Source organism: Tupaia chinensis, unplaced genomic scaffold, assembly GCF_000334495.1.
Source record: "Tupaia chinensis unplaced genomic scaffold, TupChi_1.0 Scaffold000022_1, whole genome shotgun sequence".
Classification (NCBI taxonomy): domain Eukaryota; kingdom Metazoa; phylum Chordata; class Mammalia; order Scandentia; family Tupaiidae; genus Tupaia; species Tupaia belangeri.
In genome coordinates, this window is record NW_006159452.1 from 2,420,680 (window position 1) to 2,446,814 (window position 26,135).

Below are 26,135 nucleotides of genomic sequence, written 5' to 3' on the forward strand. Positions count from 1 at the left end.
GGCAGTTTGATTATGTAACTTTTGTGAGTTTAAAGAAATTATTCATGAAACTTCTTTTTCATTTATTTTCTGTCAGCGATGCTGATTATGATTGCTTTACTTAGTAAAGTATATGTTATAATTTATCATTTTAGAAAGGTTCTATTAGGATGTTAATATCTAAACCATATCATTACTAATTGTTGAGACTATTCCTTTCATTTTAACTAAATCATATTGACTTATCAAATGCACAAGGAATGTTTCAATTAGATATGAGTAGCACCTAAAATAAAATATCAGCAATCACTACACAGTCCTATACAACCCAATAAACATAGTCAATATCTACTCATAGAAGGGATAAAGTCATGATGGTCACCTTTAGAATTGCTATTTTTCTTATTTTAACTGCCTCAAGCCTAAAGATTACATCAGATAACTCAATCCAGCTTTTCCTAGGTCTTACAGCTCTTCCCCAAGCTTTTTCTCCTTTTCTTTGGGTAGTTGGGAAGTGTGCATTCTCATTGACCTAGAGAGTTAAGGATATGTTCATTCCCACAATACAAAGAGTAGATAGGGCATTCAATTACACAAACAAGAGAAAAATCAAAGCCAAAACTGAAAGTAAAATGGACATAATTTTAATGATTTTTTTTTTAATTTTGTGCATTGGATTCAAACAGCAAACTGTGTGCACTCAACTGTTATCACAATGTTGTTAAGAGGTCTGTGTCTTTTACCATTTTACACACAATTGTTCATTACAGTATGTTATCAGCCTCGTGGAAACCAGGGGTGTGGCATGGTAAGCAGTGGTGGTAGTGCACCTAGCTTTTATATTATCTTACTTGAAAATATTTCTCTTCTATGATTCCTTTTTTCTTGATAAAAATAGTTTTCACCAAACGTTGGTGGTGCACACGCACTACCAGTCATGCTTGACATCACACCCCTGACAGGAACACATGTTCTTATTTTGTTGATAAAAAGTATTACAAAAATTTCCATACAAAAACTATTTTCATAGAAATCTTGCATTTCCACAAATAAACCTGAACATTTTTTTTGAAAAAAAAACTGCTCAAGAATTTTGTTCATTTAACATTGTGACTGTATTGATAAATGCAGTCCACTTCAAAGTTCTCTCATACACTTTTTTATAGATGATCAGTCCCCTTTCTCCTATCACCAAGATCTGCCCAGGCTCCCTCAAGTTCATCGATAGCAGGAACGTGGGTTTGGTTTGACATATCTGAATGGTATAATGAAAGCTTCAGCCTTCCACATAACCATCAATACTCAGCCCTCTTTTACAACTTAAGACAAAGATTGCAAAACATCATCCTTTTAATTTGAAATCATTGAACCAACTGTTGCTTTTTTATTTGTGACATAGGGTTAGGGAAAGGGTATCAGGGGAGATAGGTAGGGGTCTGGTAGAGTTGCATGTTAAATCTCCTGCCTTGTTAAGTTTAAGAAAAACATTATTGCCTTGATAATTGTCATTTCTATCTTGATCAGTGACACAGACTGTCAAAACAAAAAAAAAAGAGAGAGAGAGAGGAAAAAGAAAAGAAACCAGTGAAGATCTGCTTTATACTCCATTTGCCATGGAATTCCAATTTGTTTTGCATTACGCTTTTTTTCACATCCTATAAACACACATTGTCTATTCAGATGATAATTATACTGAATAGTTGGGGCTAGTAACATCATCACCTCTATTATCTGGGTGTTCAGAAGACTGTACTGCTTCTTGTAACACTACAGTTTTTGCTGATTCCAAGTATTTTATTCTTAATAACTTGTTTTATTGGTTACCCTGTTGAGCAATGATATTCCATCTGCTGGCAACAGTTGGGCTTCAAAAGGAACTTGTAATTTCTCACTGGACTGCATTTGAAACCAGCCACAAAATGAGCATGTAACATTCACTCAGAAGAAGGGAGGAACCCATGATAAACAGTGTAACCCCGTGTAACTTGGTTGATCCATGATGCTTGTAAATCAAGTCTGATCACTGCAACTGCTTAGATCACAGAGTCTCTAGTTCATAGACACAGCGGCATGAGGTAACTCATTTTATTTTGCACAGGTTGCATATTTCCACAGGAAACATTCTCGCTAAATTGTTTGGAAAAAAGACGACAGTTTGTGCTTGGGTGTTTGGCCTCCCAGCTTTATGCCATGGTTTCTTTACCTGGCAACCTTCTGTCGTTAAATGTGTGCATGTTGATAACTTCTTCTGTTTTCACAATAACTGGGGCCTGTGGCTTATGTTTTAACCGACGCTGGCACTTCAGGGACATCCTCAGTTCTTCAACCATGGCACTACAGAAGGACCTCTAAGGAGGAACACAAGAAAACTGAATATTACAAAATGGATAAACTACAACTGCTCAGAAACAATATTAAAATCATTCTCAACAGACTTAACATAGCAGCCTTAAGGATGTGAGATATTTTTATATAGGTGATAACAAATTATTACATTTTTAATATACAACTCGAGATCATTAAAATGATCTATCCAATTGTGCTAGTTAAAAGAAAATCTCCACCTGATACTAAAATGAATTGCCAACTAGTAATGTACATGTTACTTATATATGGAATACGATTTTCTGCTCATACTGCATAAAAATTGATTAGCATAAGATAGAAATCTACATTAAAGTTTAAATACAAACATATACAAGCTTATACCAGAAACCCATTGTTGATATTTAAATTATAATAATAGGAGAAATGTACTACTTTTCAGATCATAAGAAATGTAAATTTTCTTAAAACAGTGATTCTTCATTGTACATTTCAAAAAGACAAAAATAGCATTCACACAATTAGACACACAAATATGAAAAATAATATTTGCTATTTCATTGCATCTTTTAGGTGATCATGCCTATAAAAACATTGACAGTGATTAGAAACAAATATGATTTAATTATGAAATGACAAATTGTAGCATGCTAAACATTTATGAACAAATATTAACTTTTTCTGTCATCATTAGTTTGATAACTGAGAACTGGTAAATAATTTAACCCATGAGAAAAAAGAAAGCCTATAAATATTTTGTTTTCTTAATTCTGATTTAATTGGCAATAAACTTACTAGAAATTTTGGGACTTGATACAGTTTTCTAAAAATTATATTACAGACGAATACACATGAAACAAAATGTTCTTCGTTTCTCTCCCCACCTGACTGACATACAGGTCTATCAGTTACATAGAAAAACTATAAGCAAACTGCATACTGTAGCTAAACTGAAATGGGCTGAGAGTTAGGCTGTTTCTGTTCAAGAACCAAGAATATGGACAATAACCAAACAGGTGGACAAATATGAAAAATATACACAATTCTAAGAAGCAGAATGAAAATATAATGAAGAAAACCTAATCAAAGATACATGTGAAAACTTATATCTTTTGTGATATTCAAAACAACACTTTGAATTAATTGGGTATCTATGTGTCAGACAAAAAACAAAAAAGCTGATTCAAAGAGAGGGTTAACAGCTTTCTGCAGCTCACACTGGAGCCAAGGTCTCCAGCAGAAAGGATATCCTGATCCCCACTTGTGATCCGCTTGTGTGCTTTCGGCACTCCCTACTACCTGCTTGTCCATCTGTGGCCATACCCTCATTTTTCTTTGATGATTCCTGAAAAACCTTCTGTAAGGATCTTTCTAAGTTTATCTTATTCTTGTTTTAAAAGCTCACAACTACCAGGATAATCTACTTTTTAAGTACTAATTATTAATAGCTTTCTCTTCTTTCAAAAACAGGTCCACTCCTGATCTAATTGCCCCTTCATAATTTCTCTGATAGAGCCCTCCCTGCCCTCCCACCCATTCTCTTTTCATCTCACATCTTTCTCTACGTACACTCTACAAACACCTTCCCTGTTCTTTTCCTTTGTGGCTCCTGGCTCTGGTATCTTGCTGAGTTCCTTCATCCCTCACCTCACTCCAACTTTATCCCTTACCTCAGGAGATGACTGGAGTTTTAACTTAATTAGGCAGTGCTTTCCAATTGATCAGGCCCAATGTTTTCACTTGGTTTAGTCTTAGCCCCTCAGTATTTTACTCATTCTTGTGTTTTTCTATGTGGCCTCTGGGTCCTCTATGTATCACTCTTGCTAAACCGCAAAGAGCAGAAAACAAGTTTTCATAGCGCTGCTGATCCACACACGTGTTTTGAATTAACGATAGCTACGTGTGACCCTAACATTTTATTCTTCTTTAACAATGTTTCTATTTCAATTGCTTTAAAAAATTTGTCAGGTCTAGAAATTTAGTGACTCATATTGTATACGAGTTATCTAATTATATCATCCAATACATTTGCATTTGTTTAATATATCAATGATATAGAAATTAATTGATTAGCACTTGTAATGAGTGATGATTAAATGCTGCTCGTGGATTTCCCATTAAGTACAGAGTCGCTGTCATATGTTATTGATTATGTGTTATACTATGCAGTTCTGAAATTCATGAATTGTATATCTAGTAAAGGATTTACGTGACACCTGTCAGCCAGTATATGGACACAGCGTTTCTTGTTGCTTAATACCTACTATTAGATGTACTTATTAAGAACATGATGATAATGATGATGAAGATGGTGATGATGACAACACTGTAGAAATGGAAAAATCTGACTCCACAAGGGGGAGGAATACATAGTCTTGAGGTAACTTAGTCTTGGCTCTCTGTTGAAACATTTAACAAAAGAATTAATTAGATAGTATAACAAGGTAAGAACTTGATCCCATTGACAACTTAAAAATGTTACAGGATGTGAATAACGTTGACTTGTTTAAAAAAACGGGTTCATCTAAAACCAGTAAGTTTCCTAAATGTTAGGTAAGTAATAACACATTCTTCTTGGCAGTCTTGATTTTCAGACCACTTGATTATATTCATTTTAAAACAGAACAGAATAAAAATATTAATTAATGTTTATCTGTACTGAGACAAGAATAGATCAAATTATTTTCTTAGGAAAAAAATCTTTATTATGTGCATATATTCAGATATGAAATGACCCAATTTTATATCTAGAAACTTGAGTAAGCTCTGAAGTTAGTATTATATTCATACTTCAGTCTATCTATAGGGCAAGTAAGGAATATTTAATTTAATATGATATTAAATTTATAATGTTAACTAATATAAAATATAAGTTAAAACTGTTCCAATAAGACTATAAAAATTTTGTCTTTAATAATTTGAAATTATCTTAAGTACATTTTTTTATAAATTACAAACTATCTTAAAATTATGAAGCTGTAACCTCACCATTATCATTTTAGGCTTTATGTATTTAACAAGGTAATTGAAAAGTAAAAAATTTTCTTACACAAATTTTAATCAATCAATTGATAGTCTCAATTATACAATGTCAAAAGAACAATTGTACTAATTTTCTCTCTAAATGAGCTTAATCTTGCCAGTTCTTTTTTGATCTGTCCAAGTAAGCGTATCTGAAAAACAGTTTTATTTTTTGATACTAACAAAGTCACTGTGAGACGGTAGATTGTCTTCTCACAGAATATTTCTAAACCATCTTAAAATTAAATAACTTACAGATTTAAGCAAGAGTTTGTAATCAACACAGAAAATTCAAGGAATTTAAGTACTGCTTAATTTTAATTTAAGTCATTAAGAACTGTTCACCTGTGGTATTAGAAAAAACACATAGTATTTACTTATAAATATTTATTTCAGAGCTCTAGAATGTAAATTCCATACCATGATCTATGTAAGCAACTAAAATTGATACTGTACAGAGTGTTGTGGAAAAGAATTGTTTCTCATGTGGTACGTTGCCAAAAATTTACTTAGTTTTAATAAAATTCAAACTTAATCAGTAGACAGAAATTGTCTTTCCTATTTTCTATAGTAAATTAAATTGATTTTAATTTTTTTGAACTCTGAAGTGAGTCTGAAAAACTCAAGTGCGTTCCACAGGTGTCTCCCACCTTATATTAAAAGGAGGAGGAGCAGAAGGTAAGAGGAGAAGGATAAAAAGAGGAGAAAGAGAAACAAGAAAAGAATGAGAAGGAAGAAGAGGAGGAGAAGAAAGAATAAAAGAAAGAAATGAGGTGAGGAAAGGAGAGGACAGAGAGGGAAGAGAAGGAAAGCTATCTTGGTTTTTAAATCACGTCTTTCGGAGTGGAAAGCCATCTATTATTAAATAAGGTAAGTTCCTCAGGGTGAAAACAACAACAAAAATGTTTCTCCACATTAATAAAACAGACTACAAAAAGAAAAAAGGAAAGGCACAAGGATACTAACCATTATTAAAAACCTCTTTAAGTAAGTTTCAAAAGTTTACTAAACAGTGTCTGGATGGTATGGTGGCACTAACCAAATAGAAGATTCCTGAAAATGAAAATTTAAATCTTTGAGCTGTTAGCATGGATAATTGCATTTAAATTAGTAACACTCTTCATAAAATTCACTATATTTAACGAGGCAACCTGTATTAACATATCTCTAACTCTTTAAACAACCTAGGTCTGGAAACCTTAAAAGTATGAACTTGGCCAAAATAAGTACGTTGTCTTTTTTATTTTTTATAGCTCTATGTTGTATTTTGAATATAATCAGAAAACACGTACATAGTCCACAGATAAATGTTTTTGAAAATATCATCATGGTGTTATGGAATAATTTATTCATAATTATTTAAATTTCAGATTTTAAATTTCATATAGTAACAATGATATGACTTTTTTTAGTATTAAAAATCTAATTGTAACCATGCTACACATGTAACACTGACATATTTAAACTCATTTTTATGTCAAACCCACTATATTTTTAAATGACTTTTAAAAAGATAGTAACTGAAGAAAAATAACCAGTGTCGTATTTTTAACTGTTAAGCTTATCAGTCTCATGTAGAACATATGTAAAAAATAATTTTAAGATATCGTGTTACTGTCCAGATTACATTTAGTATTTATTTTTAATGAGGAAACTTTTGTGTATCTTATTGTCCTATTCTTTTACAGTATAAAATTAGCTAAATGGTATTCCACTATTCAGAATAATTTCCAGTGTGTTTTTGCATACAATTCCTATTCGAATCCCTAACAAAATATATCTAAGCTACTTCTAGTAGATATTGTAGCTTGATACTCCATTATGTATTAACTATATCAACCAAACTGTATTCTTTCATGTTTGCTATTTCAATTATTTGCTCATTTACTAGGGATACATAATTCATTTTTAGACACTTTATAATTTTAGACACTATGGACCATTTGCAAAGAATTATAAATCGTATTTAGCAGGTACAAGTCAAAATAGTAACTGTGATTAACTGCAGAAAATTATTCCTCATTAGAAAATAACTACACTAACTAAACAATACCGAAAATAAATAATAAAACATGTATACGATGTAACGTACAATAGCTCATTTAACTATTGGTGCATTAAATAAGGAATAAATGTCATTTAGTATGACATATTAATTTTTTTCTTTTTAATCCTACTTTTAATTGGTAGCTTTTAAAAAACATGAAATAGCTAATACTATGCATCTAAAGTATCAATTGACCCAAGGCTATATGACTATAACAGTGAAGCAATGAAAGATGAAAAATGACAGATTAAAACACTTATGCTGCTAAAAAATATATAACTACTTTGATCTTGATACACAGTTTTAGAGCAGCTATCTTTTTTAAAAAAGTTATATTATTTATGTATAGGGTCTTCAGTAATTTTATTGCTTTATCACTATAACTTTACAGCTAGAGAAACTAAAACTTAGTAAATCAAGTTATGTATTTAAGGTCATGAACATAACTTGTATCAGAGCCAAAAAGAGAAATCCTATTATCTAGACTTCCATTCTATAAATGCTTTATTATATTAGTATGCATCATTAATGATCATTTCATTTTCAGATGAGCTTTTTACCTGATCTCTATTCTCACAAAATATTCATTTTTTGAATATTAAACTCTAATGCGGACAGAAAAGTAACCGTGAGAAAAAAGAAACACATCTTTCTCAGTGAATTAAATGACAAAGCACATTGTGCTTTAGGCCAGATTATTTTCCATTGATAAAAATAACCAAAGATTAAAGTAATCTCAGAAACCTTGAATCTTACAGTTACCCAATGTTACATATTCCAAATACAATGAGATAGAGAAAAACCGAGCATCATGATATATTTGTAGACTTCCGTATTTAATCTAAAAAAAAAAATCAGTCAATAAGGTCTGACAAGCTTCAACAACACTTTAGTCAGTACAGCGATGAAATGTTTTTTAAGATAAAGCAATGTTAATCACCAAATTTTTGCTGGTAATCAGAATAACAGAATTTTTATTATAAACTGTAACATCAAAATGACTAACAAGTAATTCCAGGAACGTTCTCTTTTCCTAAGGTCTCATAGTTAAACTATGTCAACTTTACAAATAATGACAATAATGCTATTATTATTAACACCTTATTATAAGTCAGTCATATGCAAAAAATAAAATATATTCTATGTGTACTAACCAAATTGAGTCTTAAATAACATTCATTATGGATTTGTAAACTTACACATATATTCATTTATTTTCAAAGAAACAGGAAGACCAAATAATCTTATTCACAGCTAAGTAATGTTGAGTTATGCTCTCAAGTCTCTTTAATTCCAAACCTAATGCTTAATATTTGGAAATTAAAATAATTAGACAGGACTTATGATTAAAGCCTACAATCTGTTTATCTAATTCAAATGCAATCTACACATTTGTTTAGTGCAACTGGAAGGAGAAAAATTTATCAAGAGAAACATTCAAATATTCTACTTCCATTTTGTACAGCACTTTAAACAGTGTTAGAATATGCATCTTTGACATTGGAAATATACTTGACCCTTGAGAATCTTATTATATTCACTTACAAAATATATTGATAGAAGGTAATATTTTCATGACCCTCAGGGTCGTTTGTATTCAAAGTCATTTATAAAAAACCAAGGTAGTAAAATTATTATTTGTCAAACTACAATCATAATTTCAACATCATTTGTGGGGATAAAGACAGTATGTGTTATCATAAATGAATGACTTGAAAATTCTTCAGCTGATTTGAAAATAGATTAGTGAGTTAAATGAATATTGGCACCTCATTCCACAGTATTGATATTTACATGTAAAGCTATTTCTAAAAGACATCCAGTTAGTCCTACAGGTCATTAAGGAAAATCGAGAGATGCTGTGCTCTCAAAGAAAGGTAATGACATAAAATCAATACAAAATGGAATATTTTCTCAAAGTTTATAATTTTTAACTTTTGAAGAACAATATGCTGTACAGGTAAATTTTCTTACACTAAAATTTACTTATAATTTTTAACCTCTGAAGAGTGAAATACAGATAAACGTCCTTACATCAAAAGTAATTGATGAAAAGTACAGTTATTTTGTGGTTTGCAAATAGATGTTAGTGGGACAAACATAAATACTAAAATTTTTACTGATAATTTATAAGGTAGTTTGTATTTCTATATTTTATACAATAAACAAACTGATTTTTCTTTCTTTTTTTTTTTTTTTGGAGAGGTTTTTGCTATAGGGCACATGCGCTCACCAGAAAGAGAGAGACAGAAAGTGAGAAATAACTCCCCTGGGGGGACAGCCCCGCTGCAGTTCCTTCTCCTCCATTCTCCTCTCTGGATTTTGGGCACGCATGCACACGCGCCTGGCATGAGTTTTAAGCCACCGGGTCTGGGACTTGAACTGCCATCAACTACATGGGAGTCCAGTGACACAGCCATTACACTAACTGCTGGTCCCATAAACAGATTTTTTTAAAGAGAGATTTTTGCTATAGGATGCGTGCAATTCCGGAGACACAGGGAAAGACAGGGAAACAGAAAGTGAGAAATAACTCCCCTGGGGGGACAGCCCCGCTGCAGTTCCTTCTCCTCCATTCTCCTCTCAGGATCTTGGGCACGCATGCATATGTGCCTGGCGTGAGTTTAAGTCACTGGGTCCAGGACTTGAATCACAGTCAACTATATGGGAGTCCAGCAACGTAACCATTATACAATCTGCTGGTCCCAATAACCAGGGTTTTTTTTTAAAAAAAAAACATTGCTGCTGTTAGAATGAATGCTTCAACATTCTTAAAGCAATTTGTATATAGAAATCCATGAACAACTTGTTTGCATACTTCTGTTTCGAGGAACTACAGATTCAACCAGATTTGAAATGTGTTATTTTTATGAATAATCCTATACCCCTGATCCTGAGTCTTAATAAATCTGATTTTCTCGATTTCATTCCCCACATTATGATGGTTCATTCATTTGTTTCACTTTTCTCATTTTAGTCATCTTACGCATTTGTTATTCAACTGTAGACTAAAAAGCATTTTATGTGCTTCAAAAGAATTTTGAACTATCAGTAATTGGAAAAATATCATTATGTAGAGACTGACTTGCCTAAGATTTATCTGTGTTCTATTAAATAAACATTTTCATTGACTAATAGGGACTGTGTCCTGAAAAAACAATAATGCATAGCTCTTAAAATATACTTCATATATACTATGAAATTTACTCATCCATAAGAAACAATGAGATTGACTCACAGTGGAGAAATATAGAGGACTTAATGTTAAACGAAGTGAGTCAGACTTTGAAAGATACACACTGAATATCCCCACTAAGGGCATATGTACTCAATGTTTGTACTATATGGCAGAAATGAAAAGATCTGAAGACATATGGTATCATAGATAAGTGTAGATACCAGAGGTAAGGGAAGAAGTGGGTGGCAGGGGGTGGCTGGGAGAAGCAAAGGAAAGAAACAGACAATTCATTTTCAGTTACATAAGAAACAAAATATTTCTGCATATAAATTAGACAAAAAAATAAGCTACAGGTTATGTCAATATTCTTACTAAAAATCAAAAGAAGTCAGAATTAGGTATAGCTTTTGAAAAGTACAAATTCAAATATGTGAGAAATGAGTAATTTTAAACATCAGTAAATCATAGTTGTCATAAAGTAGTATTATAAAAATTAAAACTATGACCACTTCCAATTTATGCTTACAAAACCAATGTATTTTTATGAATATTGCTACAGAAAACAGAATTCTGTATATTAAGCAACTTGTCTCAGCTTCAAGTAAGTACTAGAAGTAAAAAATAACTTTCCAACAAATCCATGCATCTAAAATGCATAGATGATTGTCTCAGAAATAAAACCATTTCACGGATCGCTTACTCAAACTTAAATAGCAGGATGTTTAAAATCACAAGTTATTATTATTCAAATTATGATACACCATCTTTTTGTTATTTGAAAGGAATGTAATGTACATTTTTAAAATTTTATAACCTACCCTCATGTAGAAAAGATACATTCTTAGTCTACTTTTTTTTTTTAAGAAGTTTTGCCTCAGGGTGTGTATGCTTCCTGAGGGAAAAGAGGGAGACAAAGACATTGAGAGGGAAAGTGAGAGATCACCCACTAGGACGATACTCTTCACCTTCATTCTCCTCCTGGAATCTTCGGCATGTAAGCACATGTGCCCAGCGTGATTTTCAAGCCTTTGGATCTGAGACTTGAACCATGGTCAACCATGTGGGAGATCAGCAATGTATCCACTATGCAGCTACTGGTCACATTCTTAAACTACTCTTAATTACCAAACAACTTGGAAAGATAAGAAAAGCTTTTTGGACAAGTTGATGCCTAGTCACCAAGATCTATTGCTTCCATTAATATTTTACAATGTAAGTGCTATAATAGATATTTTATTCTACTTCTCAAATAATAACACTTATTATTACAGTCCCATCATCATTTTCATTAGAGATAAGACTTGATATGAAATATATTATTCATAAATGTTACTTATAAAGTTCACAATCAACTAAATTGTGTGTATATTATATCTCGCAGTCTGTGTAGACAAAGGTAGGAATTTTAATTAGCTCTTTTTTAAAAAAATACTGAAATATTATAGACTATAAAGGGAGAAGAAAGAAAAGTAGTAAAGAGAAAAGAGGTAAAAAGCAATCTGGTGTTTGAATTGTGACTAATATATTATTGCTTACTCTTAGGGTACAAAACACATTTCTCTGCATATTTGGTTCTTAATAAACATTTATTGAGTAAATAAGTAATTTCCTAAGTGTTTACCTTATTTTTAAAATATAAGAAATCTAGGTTAAGATACAAGTATGGTAAGTTTAAATAAGCTGTGAATTTCTGCAGGTACTCATGCATATCTTATGATAAAATCTAGCGACATCTTATGCTAATATTTATAAATTAAGCAAGGTGTTTACAGTTATAGAGCTCAATGTAAGAGGTATTTCTCTCATGAAAAATAGACTTCGGTGCAAGAATGTAATATATCATAATAAATAAAATGGGTCACTTCTGAAAAACTCATATGTATTAAATTTACATTTTGAATTACACAGAAACAATTACTTTTATGATACATTTGAAAAAATAGATTACTGGAATTGACTTGATTATTAATTTAAATGACAAGTAGGTAGATAGGTAGACAATCGATAGGTAGATGATAGATAAATTATGCCACCAGGCACTGTTTATGCCCTGGAGACACAAGCCAAAGACGTTAGGTCCTTGTTCTAAAATAAAAAAGAGTCTAATAGGGAGAAAGGGACTCACACACAGAAACCAACATATATAAATAAAATACTAAGCTAAAGGATAATGGAGACGTTCATGGGATTCACAGAGAAAAGGTATGTGGGCTTAATGCTGGGATGGTTTGAATTGGGCTGACTATTTTCCCAATTTTCAGAAGGAAGAAATGTTTTTGGATGATGATGGTGCCTGAATCCAGCTAAGAAAAAATGAGATACACAGGTCACTGTGTATTTTTTTTTCCATTGAACTGTAAAATGAAAACTTACTTCCACCTTGTAGAAACAGTCTATTCCTTGTGTCCAAACCCATTGTATTTATTGATTAGGGAAAGCTTTTAAGACAAGTTGATGTCTAGTCTTAATGTCTTATCTAAAGTGACTGGTAGGAGTTTGCAAGGTAGAAAAATAGGCAAGGTTGTACCAGTCAAAAGGAAGGTGACCTTTAGAAATTGAGAGTAATTTAATGTTACTAGAGTGAAGGTGCAACTTGGACAGAAGCAACAGATAAAGCTACAACAGTGGACAGAGAGGTCCTGAAGGAGTTCTTTCATCTGCTAAACTAAGGAATTTAGATTTTATTATGGAAGCCTTGTGGAGGCCATGTGTGGCAGCTTTAGGGAATGCCACCAGAATGCTCATGTGACAGTAAAGCAGTTGTTTCTAATGTGATGTTAATGATTCATCTCTTTTAGTCAAGCAAAGATATGTTAATTTCCTTTTCCTAGTTTTTCAGGTTATATAAGTTCATAGTCTGTCAAGAGATATGGTTATTATCGGAAAAATTCAACTAAGCTTATCATGTATAATAGGAATTAAGCAGGTCATGTACAGACTTAATCTTCTTACCCTTTGTTTTTATTTTAAATAGAATGCTTACTTCAAATAATGCTGCTAAAGACACAGCTAGGTAAAACAAATGAACATAACACATAGATATAAGGACAATAAAATGCCACATATCGCCAAGAGATTAATCCATTCGTTTTAGTTTAATATTGATCTATAACTTAAAGAAAATCATAACATATGAATGATTTAAGCTTTCACTAGAAGGTCCAATTCCATCTTCACTTCTCAGGCCTATTTTAAACATTTACCAACCAAGTATTACATTTATTAACAAATTGTAGTGAAAATGCTAGTTGACGAGTTAACATGTTTCTTCTTAGCCTAGTCCTTTGGATTTAATTCTAAAACTCATTTTGACACCACAAAGATATTCTTAACATAAAAATTGCACTTAGACATAATCATCAATCATACAAGTGCAACAAATATTTGATTTAGCCAAGTTATCAGAAGTAGCCTTCCTGGATGTTGGGGAAAATAAATTGTGGGGTTATCTGAATTTTTTTCAGAATTGATTATTTTAGTCATAGCCAGAACAGAGTTATCAAAATACTCATTTATAAAAACATTATTTCTAAGGGTCAAGTACTATAGCTGAGAAAAAACGTATAAATATGCATTATATAAAATGCTGATTCCAGAAAAATAATTTTAACATTAATTATTAAAGACAGAATGCTTTGATTTTTCAAAAATAATATAAATATGCAATATATAAAATGCTGATTCCAGAAAAAAATAATTTTTACATTAATTAGTAAAGACAGAATGCTTTGATTTTTCAAAAATAATTTCAAAGGGGACCAGTAGATGGTATAGTGATTAAGACACTGGAGTCCAATGTGGTTTACAGTGGTTCAGCTACCAGACCCAGTGGCATGAAAAATCATTCTAGGCACATGTGTGTGCATGCCCAAAATCCTGAGAGGAGAATGGAGAAGTGATTGTGATATAGCCAGAACCCCTGGGAGTGACTTTTCACTTTTCCTCTTTCTGTACTTCTACTACTATGTTGAAGAGAACTGGGGAGAATGGGCTTCCTGGTCTTATCCCTAATCTTAGAGGAAAAGCTTCTGACTTTTTTTAAAGACATTTTTTCTGTAGGGTTCATGTGTTCACCAGAAAGACAGAGAAACAGAAAGCAAAAAATCACCCCTCTAAGAGGGAAGGCCACATCGCAACCCCTTCTCCTCCATTGTCCTCTCAGGATTTTGGACACACATACACACATATCCAGTGTGAGTTTCAAGCTGCTGTGTTCAAAATTCGAACCTCAGTTTACCATATGAGAGTCCAGCACCTTAACCATTATGCCACCTGCTGACCCCAGGCTTTTGACTTTTTGCTGTGGGGAATGATATTAGTTATGGGTCTGTCATAGCTTTCAGGGTCTGCTTTATGCTACTGATGTACATTCCCTCAATAACCAATCTGGTAAGGATTTTTATCATGAAAGTGTTGAATTTTGTCAAATTTTTTTTTGAGAGGTTTTTGCTATAGGGCACATATGCTCGCCAGAAAGACAGAGATAGACAGAAAGTGAAAAATCAGCCATGTCACAATCCCTTCTCCTCCATTCTCCTCTTGGAATCTTCGGCACACACAGAGACACGCCCAGAATGAATTTAAGACACCAGGTCTGGGATTCAAACCATTGTTGACTACATGGGAGTCCAGTGACATAGCCATTAAACCAACTGCTGCTAGTCCCATCAAATGCTTCTTTTTTTTTTTTTTGCATCTATTTAGTAATTTTTTTTTTCTTTAGAGAGGTTTATGCTATAGGTTGCATGTGCTTGCCAGAGAGACAGAGAGACAGAAAGCAAGAAATCACTCCCTAGGAGGGATGACCATGCCACAATCCCTTCTCCAGTCTTCTTTTGGAATTTTGGGCATGCATGCGCATGCACCTGATGTGAGTTTCAAGGTATCAGGTCCAGGACTTGAACCATGATCAACTATGTGGGAGTCCAGCAATGTAACCATTATATCATCTGCTGGTCCTTAGCGATTACTTTTTATCCTTCATTTTTTGTTTGTTTAATGTATCACATTTTGGTTTGCAAGCACTTCAAACAATATTACCAGAATTTATTTTTATTCCTGTATGATGTTATTTTTAGAATACTGCTTTTCTGTTCTTCATATTTACTAATGGAAGTTAATGAAGATTTCAAATATTAAAAATATATAATATTACAATAACACAGGATCTAAACGTAACCTCTAAATATTTTGAGTTTTACTAAAAGCAAAGAAAATGCTTACATACAGATGAATAAAATACTAGAAGACTTAAAAAATGCTAGTTATGTCATGTGCAGAGCAATAAGTTGACATACAAAACAGTGTCATGAACCATCTCAAAGAGTAATTTTACTATATTCTTCCTTACATTTGTAGAAATGGGAAATTATAGCACAAGAAATGTAGAATCTAAATGAGGTTACAAAATTTTCAAGAAAAGACTATAAAAACTTGTATACAGATTCTAAATGTATTTAAATCTAAAGAAAAAGTCTAATAGTCTCAATATTTTGAGTTTATACATATTCTATAAAATTTCTTGTGCAATGAAATAAAGGACATTAAAAATATTAAATGGCCAAAAAAAGAATGATCTTTTCACATGCAAAAAGTTAGTTGTAATATCCACAGAGCAAGCTAAGGTTTTTTTTTTTTCCAGCTGAAAATTTATTATACTAACAATATTCAAATCAAAATGTCATCAATCCTTTGACTCAAAACTGTTAATCAATATTAAAACTCTTTTTTTTCTTTTGTATTACAGTTTCAAACTTTTGCTTCCTTCATTTACTGTATGTATATTCCCCCATTAAACTAACTGCAATGTACATCAGGCAACAGAAGTTTTTTCTGTCTCAGGCTTAAATCAGGGTTGAAATCGCCATTTCTCTGAAGCTGGCTACAACTAAGCATACTGTAATTACATCCACATTAAAAATCATGAAAATAACCATGAGTCTTCTTGTGAAATGTTATATTTCACAAAATATCATTTTCTTGTTCTATAATGAATGACATAAGACACTTTTGTGAAATGTTATATTTCACAAAATATGTTCTTGTTCTATAATGAATGACATAAGACACTTAGTAGCCACTATTCTAGGCTCTATCCTTGGGGGAAAGATCAAACAGTTTTTGATTTGTGTTTTATTATAACAATAAATGACTTAAGTTGTAAAAAAGTGACGTTTACCTTTTCCAATTGAGCGTTTTTTTTGGATTTGTATAAAAACTCTCCCACTGCCACAAAAACTGAAAGCACCAAGCCGGCTGCCAGAACAATGAAGATGCCACCGATATTTTGAACCCCCAGGGCGCTGGCCTCTTTGCTCTCCTCCTCCGGACATCCATTGCCCCTCCACCACTTTTCCTTCATCATGTGCAGTTTACCTTCCTCTTGCAGCTGGAGAATTGCTATGGTGATTTTGTCTCGATATGGAGAGCCTAAGAAAGGAGAGGAATCCAGAATTTTATTTCATAATTAAAGGTTAGCATAAGAGAACTTTTTTTTTTCAAGTGCTCCAAAGCATGCCAATATTTATTTTCAGTAGAAAAAAAAAAAAACTGGATGAAAAGAATACAAGTTTATTATGACAAAGCAGACAGCCTTTCTAGATTGTGAAGGTAATACCGATTTTGTTTTTCAAGGAACAAAATGTCTCTTTCCAAAAGGCAAACTCAGCTCAGAGCATTGGAAAATAAGTAAAACACTAAAAAGAAATGGATAGACTCCAAGGATTTTTAGTTTGTATCTAGGAATATTTCTACACCCAAACCATAAACATTAATAAAACATTAGTGTCTATATTTAGAAATGTAAACAAAAATAGTATTTTCCAAGATTAAGAACAATAATTTCAGGTGATCAAAAATAGTTGTTTACAGTGGCACCTAATACTTTGCAGGTAATCGGAAGTCACTTGTATATGTTCTTTGATGTGAATAAAAGAAGTCACAAGTTTTATAGACTTGGGTATTTCAAAAGTTATTATGCCAATTTAACTCATAACCTGAGAATTCTGTAGCCTGATATTGTGATCTGTTCTTGGTTGTTTCTTTCTTTATCAAATTATAGTTTTGGGGGAAATGATCTTTTCAGTGAGTCAACAATGTAGATGAAATTTCATATTTATGCAGATGGGGTAAATATTAATCTGCATTAGTTATAACATGATCAGTGTTATCTCACTAATTGGTTGCCCAGAAGCACAGAAAAATAGTGAACAAAATACATCTTTCCACATCTGTCTGAAAGAATTGCTCTTATTGCTTTCTTCCACCCAAAAATAGCTTGCTTCTGAAAATTTTTATTCTTAGAGCATAACACCACATATTCCATTTTTCTGTACAAATTCATACATAGTATTTTCCTGCTTAAAGAAAAATAATAAATTTTATTCAGTGTTGTCTATGGGTTTGTTTCTATTTAAATATATCTATATCTATATACTTTATTTTAATCAAGAGTAGGCAAGGTAAAAATAAAAAGACAGGAAAAAATCATAGAAAATAAGTAGCCTATTGAAAAAGTTGTATGAGGGACGATTTGCCAAACTCAACTCTAGGGCTGCTGCTTTAACATAATTGTCTATTTACTTAGAATATGTGGAAGTATATGGCTTCTATAAAACATTTTCACAGCTTTTCCAAAAAGGGGTTTTACCCAATCCTATAATTACATCCATTATGCAATTTCATTATGCAATAATTTCTAAATATACTAGAGAAATTTCTATCTCTCAGTTTCTTTTTAGGGCTCTCTCTAATACTACTTCAAACACCTATGCACAGTGTGACTGCTGCCCCACAACCACTAGAAATCTCAGTCTCTTACTACTTTCTACCTGTATTACTCATGTACTGGACTTCAGCCTAGATCAACTATTAATTTTTCCCTATCTAGAAAAGACTTACTTCCCTAGATTAAAGGATTTTCAGAATAGTGAATATATACCTTTCTGTCTATCTCTATTTCTCTCTATGTGAATCCTTAGTCATTCTTCATATAATGGGCTCTCCAAAACTTGTGCATATTCCGAGGAGCAAATTATCTGACTGAGGACAGTCTTAATGCAATTTAAGACTAGTAATTTGGTGATTTTGTCTCTCTGACATGTAATAACCATCATCAATAGAGGATATATTGGGACCAGCAGTTAGCATAATGTCTGTGTCGCTGGACTCCCATGTAGTCGACCGCGGTTCGTGTCCTGGACCCAGTGGCTTAAATCTCACGCTGGGTGTGTGTGCGTGCATGCCCAAGATCCTGAGAGGAGAATGGAGGAGAAGGGATTGCAGCATGGCCATCCCTGCTGGGGGGTGATTTCTTACTTTCTGTCTCTCTGTCTGTCTGGTGAGTGCATGCGCCCTATGGCAAAAACCTCTCCAAAAAAAGAAAAAATAAATAGAGGATATATTATTTGGCAATCGAGCTTCCATTAATTCACTATATCTATCCTAGCACCAGCTGCAAGGTCACTTTTACTATAAATAATCACCCTGATAAGCTATGTATTTTTCCTGAGAAGTAAATATTTGACCGAGGGAGGACATAAGCCTCCATTTTAAGCAGAATTTTAGTTTATCCAATATGTCTTTCAATTAGAAACACAGCATCTGAGACAAACCGTGTGCCCACAGTACTTGTGAGAATGCCCACATCTGGGTAACATGAAAAGGTAAGTTTCTTTTTTGAAAGTGCTGTTATAAGCAAGATTACAGGGAGAGGGAGGGGTTATTATATGGGAAACAGACTTTGTTATAGAGAAATTCTTAATCCAGCTAAGTATTTTCTGCCAGTTTATTTCTCACCCTAAGAAGTATTGAAAAAAAATTTTTTTTTCCAACTGACCATACACTCTGAACCTCATTGAGGTGTTTATTCTAATATTTTTTAGGAGAAATTTTTGCTATAAGGCATGTGCACTTTCCAATAGACAGAGAGAGACAGAAGGTGATAAATCATTCCTCCGGGGGTACGGCCATGCCACAGTCCCTTCTCCTTCATTCTCCTCTTGGGATTCTGGGCAGGCTCACACACATGTGTAGCATGAGTTTTAAGATGCTGGGTCTGAGACTCGAACCATAGCCGACTAAGTGGGAGTCCAGCGATGTAACCATTACACCATCTGCTGGCCCCTTTAATATCCTCAAATACAATATTCTCCACTGATTGACAAAAAAAAAAAAAAACCCACAATGAAAGAAGTTCACTTTTCAGCAAGTGATGAACAAACAAATCTGGATTTGTTGGAAGCTGAGCTTCCAATTTCTAGCACTAATTGTGACTATAAAAATTCCCAATGATAACAAATCTAACATACTTGTTTTTCTGAATATTTTAATGTACAATTGATACTTAGTTTAAATCAAACCTACAAAGTTAATACACTTCATTATGTTTTTTTTAAAACGAGATGGAATAATATAAAAAAAAATCAATGACAGTAAATCACTGACATGTTTTACTTGTCATTCCATCACGATTTAGTTAAAGTAGTTTTTGAAAAGAACAATACTTCAATAATGAAGAACTATTTCTTCGATACATAATTTGACACTCCTTGGGAAGCATTTCGACATAGATGCTCATTGAAGTCAAATGTGAACTAAATTTTCATCTAATTGAAAAATCTCAAGGACATGCTGAAATCAAAGAACAAAAGTATTTTTCATCCTGTGACATGAACAACCATGCGCTTAGCTCTAATGAAGTGAACAGTCATTAATTGGATAGATAGAGCTTAAATTTCACCCAAATTCCAACTCTAGCTTCAATCATATACTGGCAGGCAAAAACTGACAGCATTGAGTGTCAATTCAGAGAATCTGAGATTCCACTGCAAGATTTACTCCAAGAAAAATGTGTATTTTTCCAGTGGTATTTAAGTTTGATAAGCAACTGAAGCCATTATAAATATGTCTATTATAACATGTACTAACACAACTAAAAATCAACCCTCAAAAACTTAAGACAACTGAATAACTGTAAGTGACTGAAGAAGACAAAAATATCTGAACAAATTGTAATATCCAAGGAAGATATGACTTTCAATTATACTTTTATTAAAATTCTGTGGAAATTTCAACACAGGGTGACCATATAGTTTCATTTTTGGTAAAAACGCATGAAATATTTTGTCTAAAATTCTCTGCACTTAAAATGTAGGCAAATGGGGTCAGCAGATGGGGTAGTGTTTAAGGTGCTGGACTCCCACATGGTTCACCATGGTTTGAATCTCAGACTTAACACCTGGGTGCATGTGCATGTGTGCCCAAAATCCCAAGAAGAGAATTGGGGAAAAGGGATCGTGGTGCAGCCATCTTCCCAGCGGATGATTTCTCGTTTTTCTCTCTCTCTGTCTCTCTCTGTGTCTCAGGCAAGCACACGTGCCCTATAGCAAAAATCTCTCAAATAAATATTTAAGCAAATATTTTTTAGAAAAACACCATTCAGGATAAAAATGTATGGATAATAATAAAGAGTCAAACATTTCTTAAAGCTGACTTAAGCTCTGAATCTCTACTACACAATTACTAATCTTAGGTTCTTTTTATATTATTTTTCTCAGTGGCTTAATTTTTTTTCTTTTTTTAGAATTTTGCCACAGAGCTCGTGCATTCGCTGGAGAGAAACAGAGCCAGTGAGAAGGAAGGTGAGAAGCCACGCCCCCCCAGGGTGGATTGCCATGCCAAAATTCCTTGTCCTCCTTTCCTCTTGGGATCCTGGATGCACATACATGTGTCCAGCATGATTTTCAAGCTACCATGTTCAGGACGCAAATAGCGGTTGGTCATGTGGAAGTCTAGAACATTTGCCACCATGCCACCTTCTGGTCCCACTTCTCAGTGGTTTTTCAAACGTTTTCTCCATATTGACAGTAAAAAATTGTTGTATTTTTAAAAGATCTTTTTACAAGTTGTCAAAAGATCCCGTTTCCCAGATATACAAGATTCTAGCCTGCATAAGAAAAGAGGGGAAGAAGAGAATAAGAGAGGAAGGGGAATGTATGTAAGGGAAAGAAGCAAAATGCACATTTACCACTAGGGAAAACTCTTGCTTGATATGTTACATGCGTAAGATCTAACGTCCAAAATATACTCTCAATAAAGGTATAGAAGCAGTTTCAAATGATATAGGGTGAGAGTATACGTATGGATATATAAAAACTACAAATACACCTATTTAGAATAGCCTCAATAAGAGAATTATCTCTAAATTTCCCTAAATGTTAAGTTTTGATCATAATCTTATACAAAATTATTATTTCATGATTGTCTCTCCCAAGACATAAATTAAAACGTTTTAAAAGCATAAACTGTGATGGGGCCAGAAGATGGTGGAGCAGTTAAATCACTGGACTCCCACGTGGCCAGACATGGTTTTAGTCCCCAATGGGGCAGCTTGAAACTCACACTGGGCATGTGTGTGTGTGTGCCCAAGATCCCAGGATGAGAATGAAGGAGAAGGGATGGCGGTGTGGCCGTCCCCCGGAGGGGGTAGGGGGGGATTTCCTAGTTTCCCTCTCACTGTCTGTCTGCCTGTCTCTCTCTCTCTCTCTAGCAAGCACAGATACCCTATGGCAAAAACCTCTTAAAAAAAAAAAAAGAAACTGATTATCGTAAACAAATAATACAAACCTCACCAGATATTTCAGAACTAACTTGCTGCATTAATTGAAGAGAGCTGATTCTTTCCTTCCTTCTTTCTCTTTACTCCATTATGTCTCTCTCAAGCATCCTCTCTTTTTCTCTCTCATCCTCCTCTTCTATTCCTTTGTCTTTCCTTCTGACTTTCTAGTTTTGTCCTTCCTGTCCTCTCTTTTTATTTCTTTTCCTTTTGTTTCCTTTCTTCCTCCTCCCTTCCTTCTCTCTTGCTCTTCTCTCCCTCCTACGTTCCCTTTTCTCCTCCTCTTTCCGAAATTGCTTTTCTCTTAACACTTTGAATATATTTTCTCATTCTTTCCCTTCCTTTATGCCATTCTATGTGTTTTCCTTATTGACTGAAACACACATGCACATACTTAATTCAAAAGTTCAAGTCCCCTATACACAACTTATTTATTTGCTCATTCTATTGCCCTTGTAATACTTGGCAAAAACTCACAATTTTATATACAAACTTTTTCCTTTATCTTATTTCAGTATATCTAGATAGTATAGAAATGATAAAATAAATGAAGTAGGCATTAAGTTTAATTCTGATTGAGGCTTATTTATTGATAAGTAACATTTCTTTAAAAGTTGCACAGCAAACTGCCTACTCTCTAACAAGCTTTAATGAAATTTACCTAAAATCACATTACCTACAGTCTGGCAATCTCCCATTTATTCTGTCAAAATTTCTTTTCTTTCATATTGGGATTCTGAATGCTTTAATCAATTACAAAAGTCAGAAACAAAATTATTCTTGCTTTTAATAAATACCTCCTTCTAAAACTAATTATAACAATATTCCCAGAATTCAATTTTTCCACACATACTTCTCTTTCAGGACCCGAGCTACCATCAGCACCCTAGCTATCCTGCTACCTGTTGGCCCTCACCTATGTATTTTTAACTGTGAAGATGTTCTATATCTAAATTTACAATTAAATCTAACATTGCTATATTTTCAGTTTGATGTTTAGGTAGTCAACAATGAACTTGTACAATAGCATAGTGTTTTCTCTATACCTCTTGTCTAAGTTTGGAACTAAAAAATAATTTTTCTGATTAATGATTGATATTATTTACCCCGATAAGCTATATATTCTGTGAGGACAGGAGTCACATCTGTTTTATTAGTATAACGCCTTCAAACAATATTTGATAAATGAATGCATGTATACATAAAGTAACAAAGTAATTACTTAACAATTTACAATTTTGGGCCAGCAGAAGGCACAGCAGTTATGTCGCTGGACTCCCACATGGCCGACCACAGTTCAATCCCAGCTTCAGTGGCTTGAAAAATCACACCAGGAATACATGCATGCATCCCTAAGATTCTGGGAGAACAATGGAGGAGAAGGCATTGTGGGAAGTCCATCCCCACCAGGGGAGTAATTTCTCACTTTCTCTTTCACTGTCTCTATCTCTCTGATGAGCACACATGCCCTAAGGTATAAACTTCTAAAAAAAAGAAAAATTTACAATTTTATTTTCAGCCATTTGAGCCATTCAGCAAAACTATATCTGTATCTTTATCTAATCTATATGTCATACCCATATATATAAGAAAATATAGCGATGTTAGATTTAATTGTAAATTTAGATATAGAACATCTTCACAGTTAAAAATACATAGGTGAGGGCCAACAGGTAGCAGGATAGCTAGGGTGCTGATGGTAGCTCGGGTCCTGAAAGAGAAGTATGTGTGGAAAAATTGAATTCTGAGAATATTGTTGTAATTAGTCTTAGAAAGGTATTTATTTATTAAAAGCAAGAATAATTTATAATCATAATACACTACTCTTAAATAAAGCACTTTGTACAGATAGCAATTAAACTCTTTGTGGACCATTTCTTCTCTTTCTTTGCTTTTTAAAAGTTATGATTCCTGGTTTACAAATAATCATTGTACATTTTTGTATTTCTATTTTCCTTTTAGATAGCAGCTAAACTGATATGGGATACTTTCATTCCTTGTATTTTATTTTGGATGCATCTCATTAAAAGCCTATAATCTGACAGACATATAAGCAATTCATGAATGGGAATGATTTAAAAAGTGCAACTTTATCTTAAGAATAAATTCATTGGCACCAGAAGATGGCATAATGGCTACGTCGCAGGACTCCCATGTAGTTGACTGTGGTTTGAGTCCTGGACCCGGTGGCTTAAACTCATGCCAGGTGCATGTGTGTGCGTACCCAAGATCCCGAGAGGAGAATGGAGGAAAAGGGACTGTGGCATGGCCATCCACCCTGGGGGTAATTTATCGCTTTCTGTCTCTCTGTCTCTCTCTGTCTTACTGGTAAGCACACATACCCTATAGCAAACCCCGCCCCCCCCAAAAAAAAGGAAAGAAAGAATAAATTTAATTCACTATAATTTAAATATTCATATTTTTTCAAATATACTTAATTTACATATAAAATTGTATGTATTTACCATGTACAATATGATGTTTTGAAATATATATGCATTGTAGAATGTCTAAATGTTCTATTTAATATATTACCTCATGTAGTTGTAATTTTTATGATATAAATCCTTTACAGGTAAAAGTGAGCCATCCTCCCTAATGCCTAGTGAGCTCTAAGCATTCCAAGTCTTTTCATATCATTTCTTTGCTAAACATTTCTCAGTGGTGCTCTAGAGCCATAGGATAAAACACTAATTCTTAAATACGATCATGCAATCCTTTCCTTCTACCCATCTCAGTCTCTCTGAATTTATTCTTTTCTTTTATCTAATCTACCATCAATAAAAAATAGTTGTATTTCCCTTTGAACTAAGTGACCTCTTTTCACAATTTCTCTAATTTTATGATTGAACTTCCTCTCATCTAGAAGATAAACAACTTCTGTTCACCCTTCCTAGTCTTTACACACTTAGAGTTGGCTTCCACATAGATATATAGGATTGCTCATCTTCGGTACCATAGTGTATTGCAGATAATCTCATACAGAATTTGGTATATCATATTCTAAAATATTTAAATATTTATTTTCCCATTGAAGGATAATATAAATTTCCTAAAGGCAAAGACTATGTCTGAATCATTTTTATCCCTTCTATCTCATTATTAATTGGTAAATACACAAAAACTACTTAGCATGAGTGCTAGTAACCATGAGTCCCCAAGTTGCTTTATTATTGGTGAATTTTAAGAATTTCAGCGCAATAGAGGACATATATACTGAATAATATTTTACAACTATTAGGGACATCATGTTAAAGAAATGTTACAGAATTATGTGACAGAGCTATTTCAGACTTTACAAAAGGTATACAAAAAGGGATACTCCTATTCGAAAATAGGAGTAGGGATGATAATTCTTTCTCTTTGACTATCTTGTGTCTAATTTTCTTTGTACCCTTTCAACACATATTGCTGGTTTAGTTTGTTTTGGTTTTTAGACTTTGGCTTTTGTTTTGCTATGGACATGTGTGCTCACCAGAGAGAGACAGAGAGAAAGTGAGAAATCATTCCCCAAAGGGGATGGTCATGCACTCCCTTTTCCTTCACTCTCCTCTCAGGACTTTAAGCACACACGCACACATGCCTGGAGTAATTTTCAAGCCACTGGTCTGGGACTAGAACCTTGCAGTCAACCATGTGGGATCTAGTGCCTTATCCTCCACACCACCTGCAAGAATGGTATTACTGGTTTAGAAAAGTATATATGAGAAAATAAAATGATAGTGAGAGCATCCCCAACTACTTTATTCATTTTTTCTAGATCTATAGAATAGAACCAGGTGCAAGAAGATATCAATCAAGGCCACAGTTGAGTGTGACATAATATAAATGACTGTTCATGTAGAAAGAGAGAAGAGAGGTAAAAACCAATGACGTATAAAGAAAACAAAAATACTAGACTTGGAGAAACCATTTGAAAAGACATATCTGATAAAGGACTGCTATGCAAAATACTCAAAAAATTCTTAAAA

At 33.3% G+C, this 26,135-nt stretch overlaps 1 protein-coding gene across 1 annotated transcript in view; it reads right to left on the reverse strand.

Annotated features, from left to right (window-relative positions):
* Positions 1-1,127: 1,127 nt before the first annotated feature.
* GRIK2 (glutamate ionotropic receptor kainate type subunit 2) overlaps positions 1,128-26,135 on the reverse strand; it is a 775,369-nt gene continuing 750,361 nt past the window's right edge. Inside the window, exons 16-17 of the mRNA XM_006140134.1 lie at positions 16,729-16,979; positions 1,128-2,327 (exon numbers count right to left, since the gene is read on the reverse strand). Coding sequence (XP_006140196.1) covers positions 2,163-2,327; positions 16,729-16,979 — 416 coding nt within the window. The 3' untranslated portion in view covers positions 1,128-2,162. The remainder of the gene's footprint in view (positions 2,328-16,728; positions 16,980-26,135) is intronic.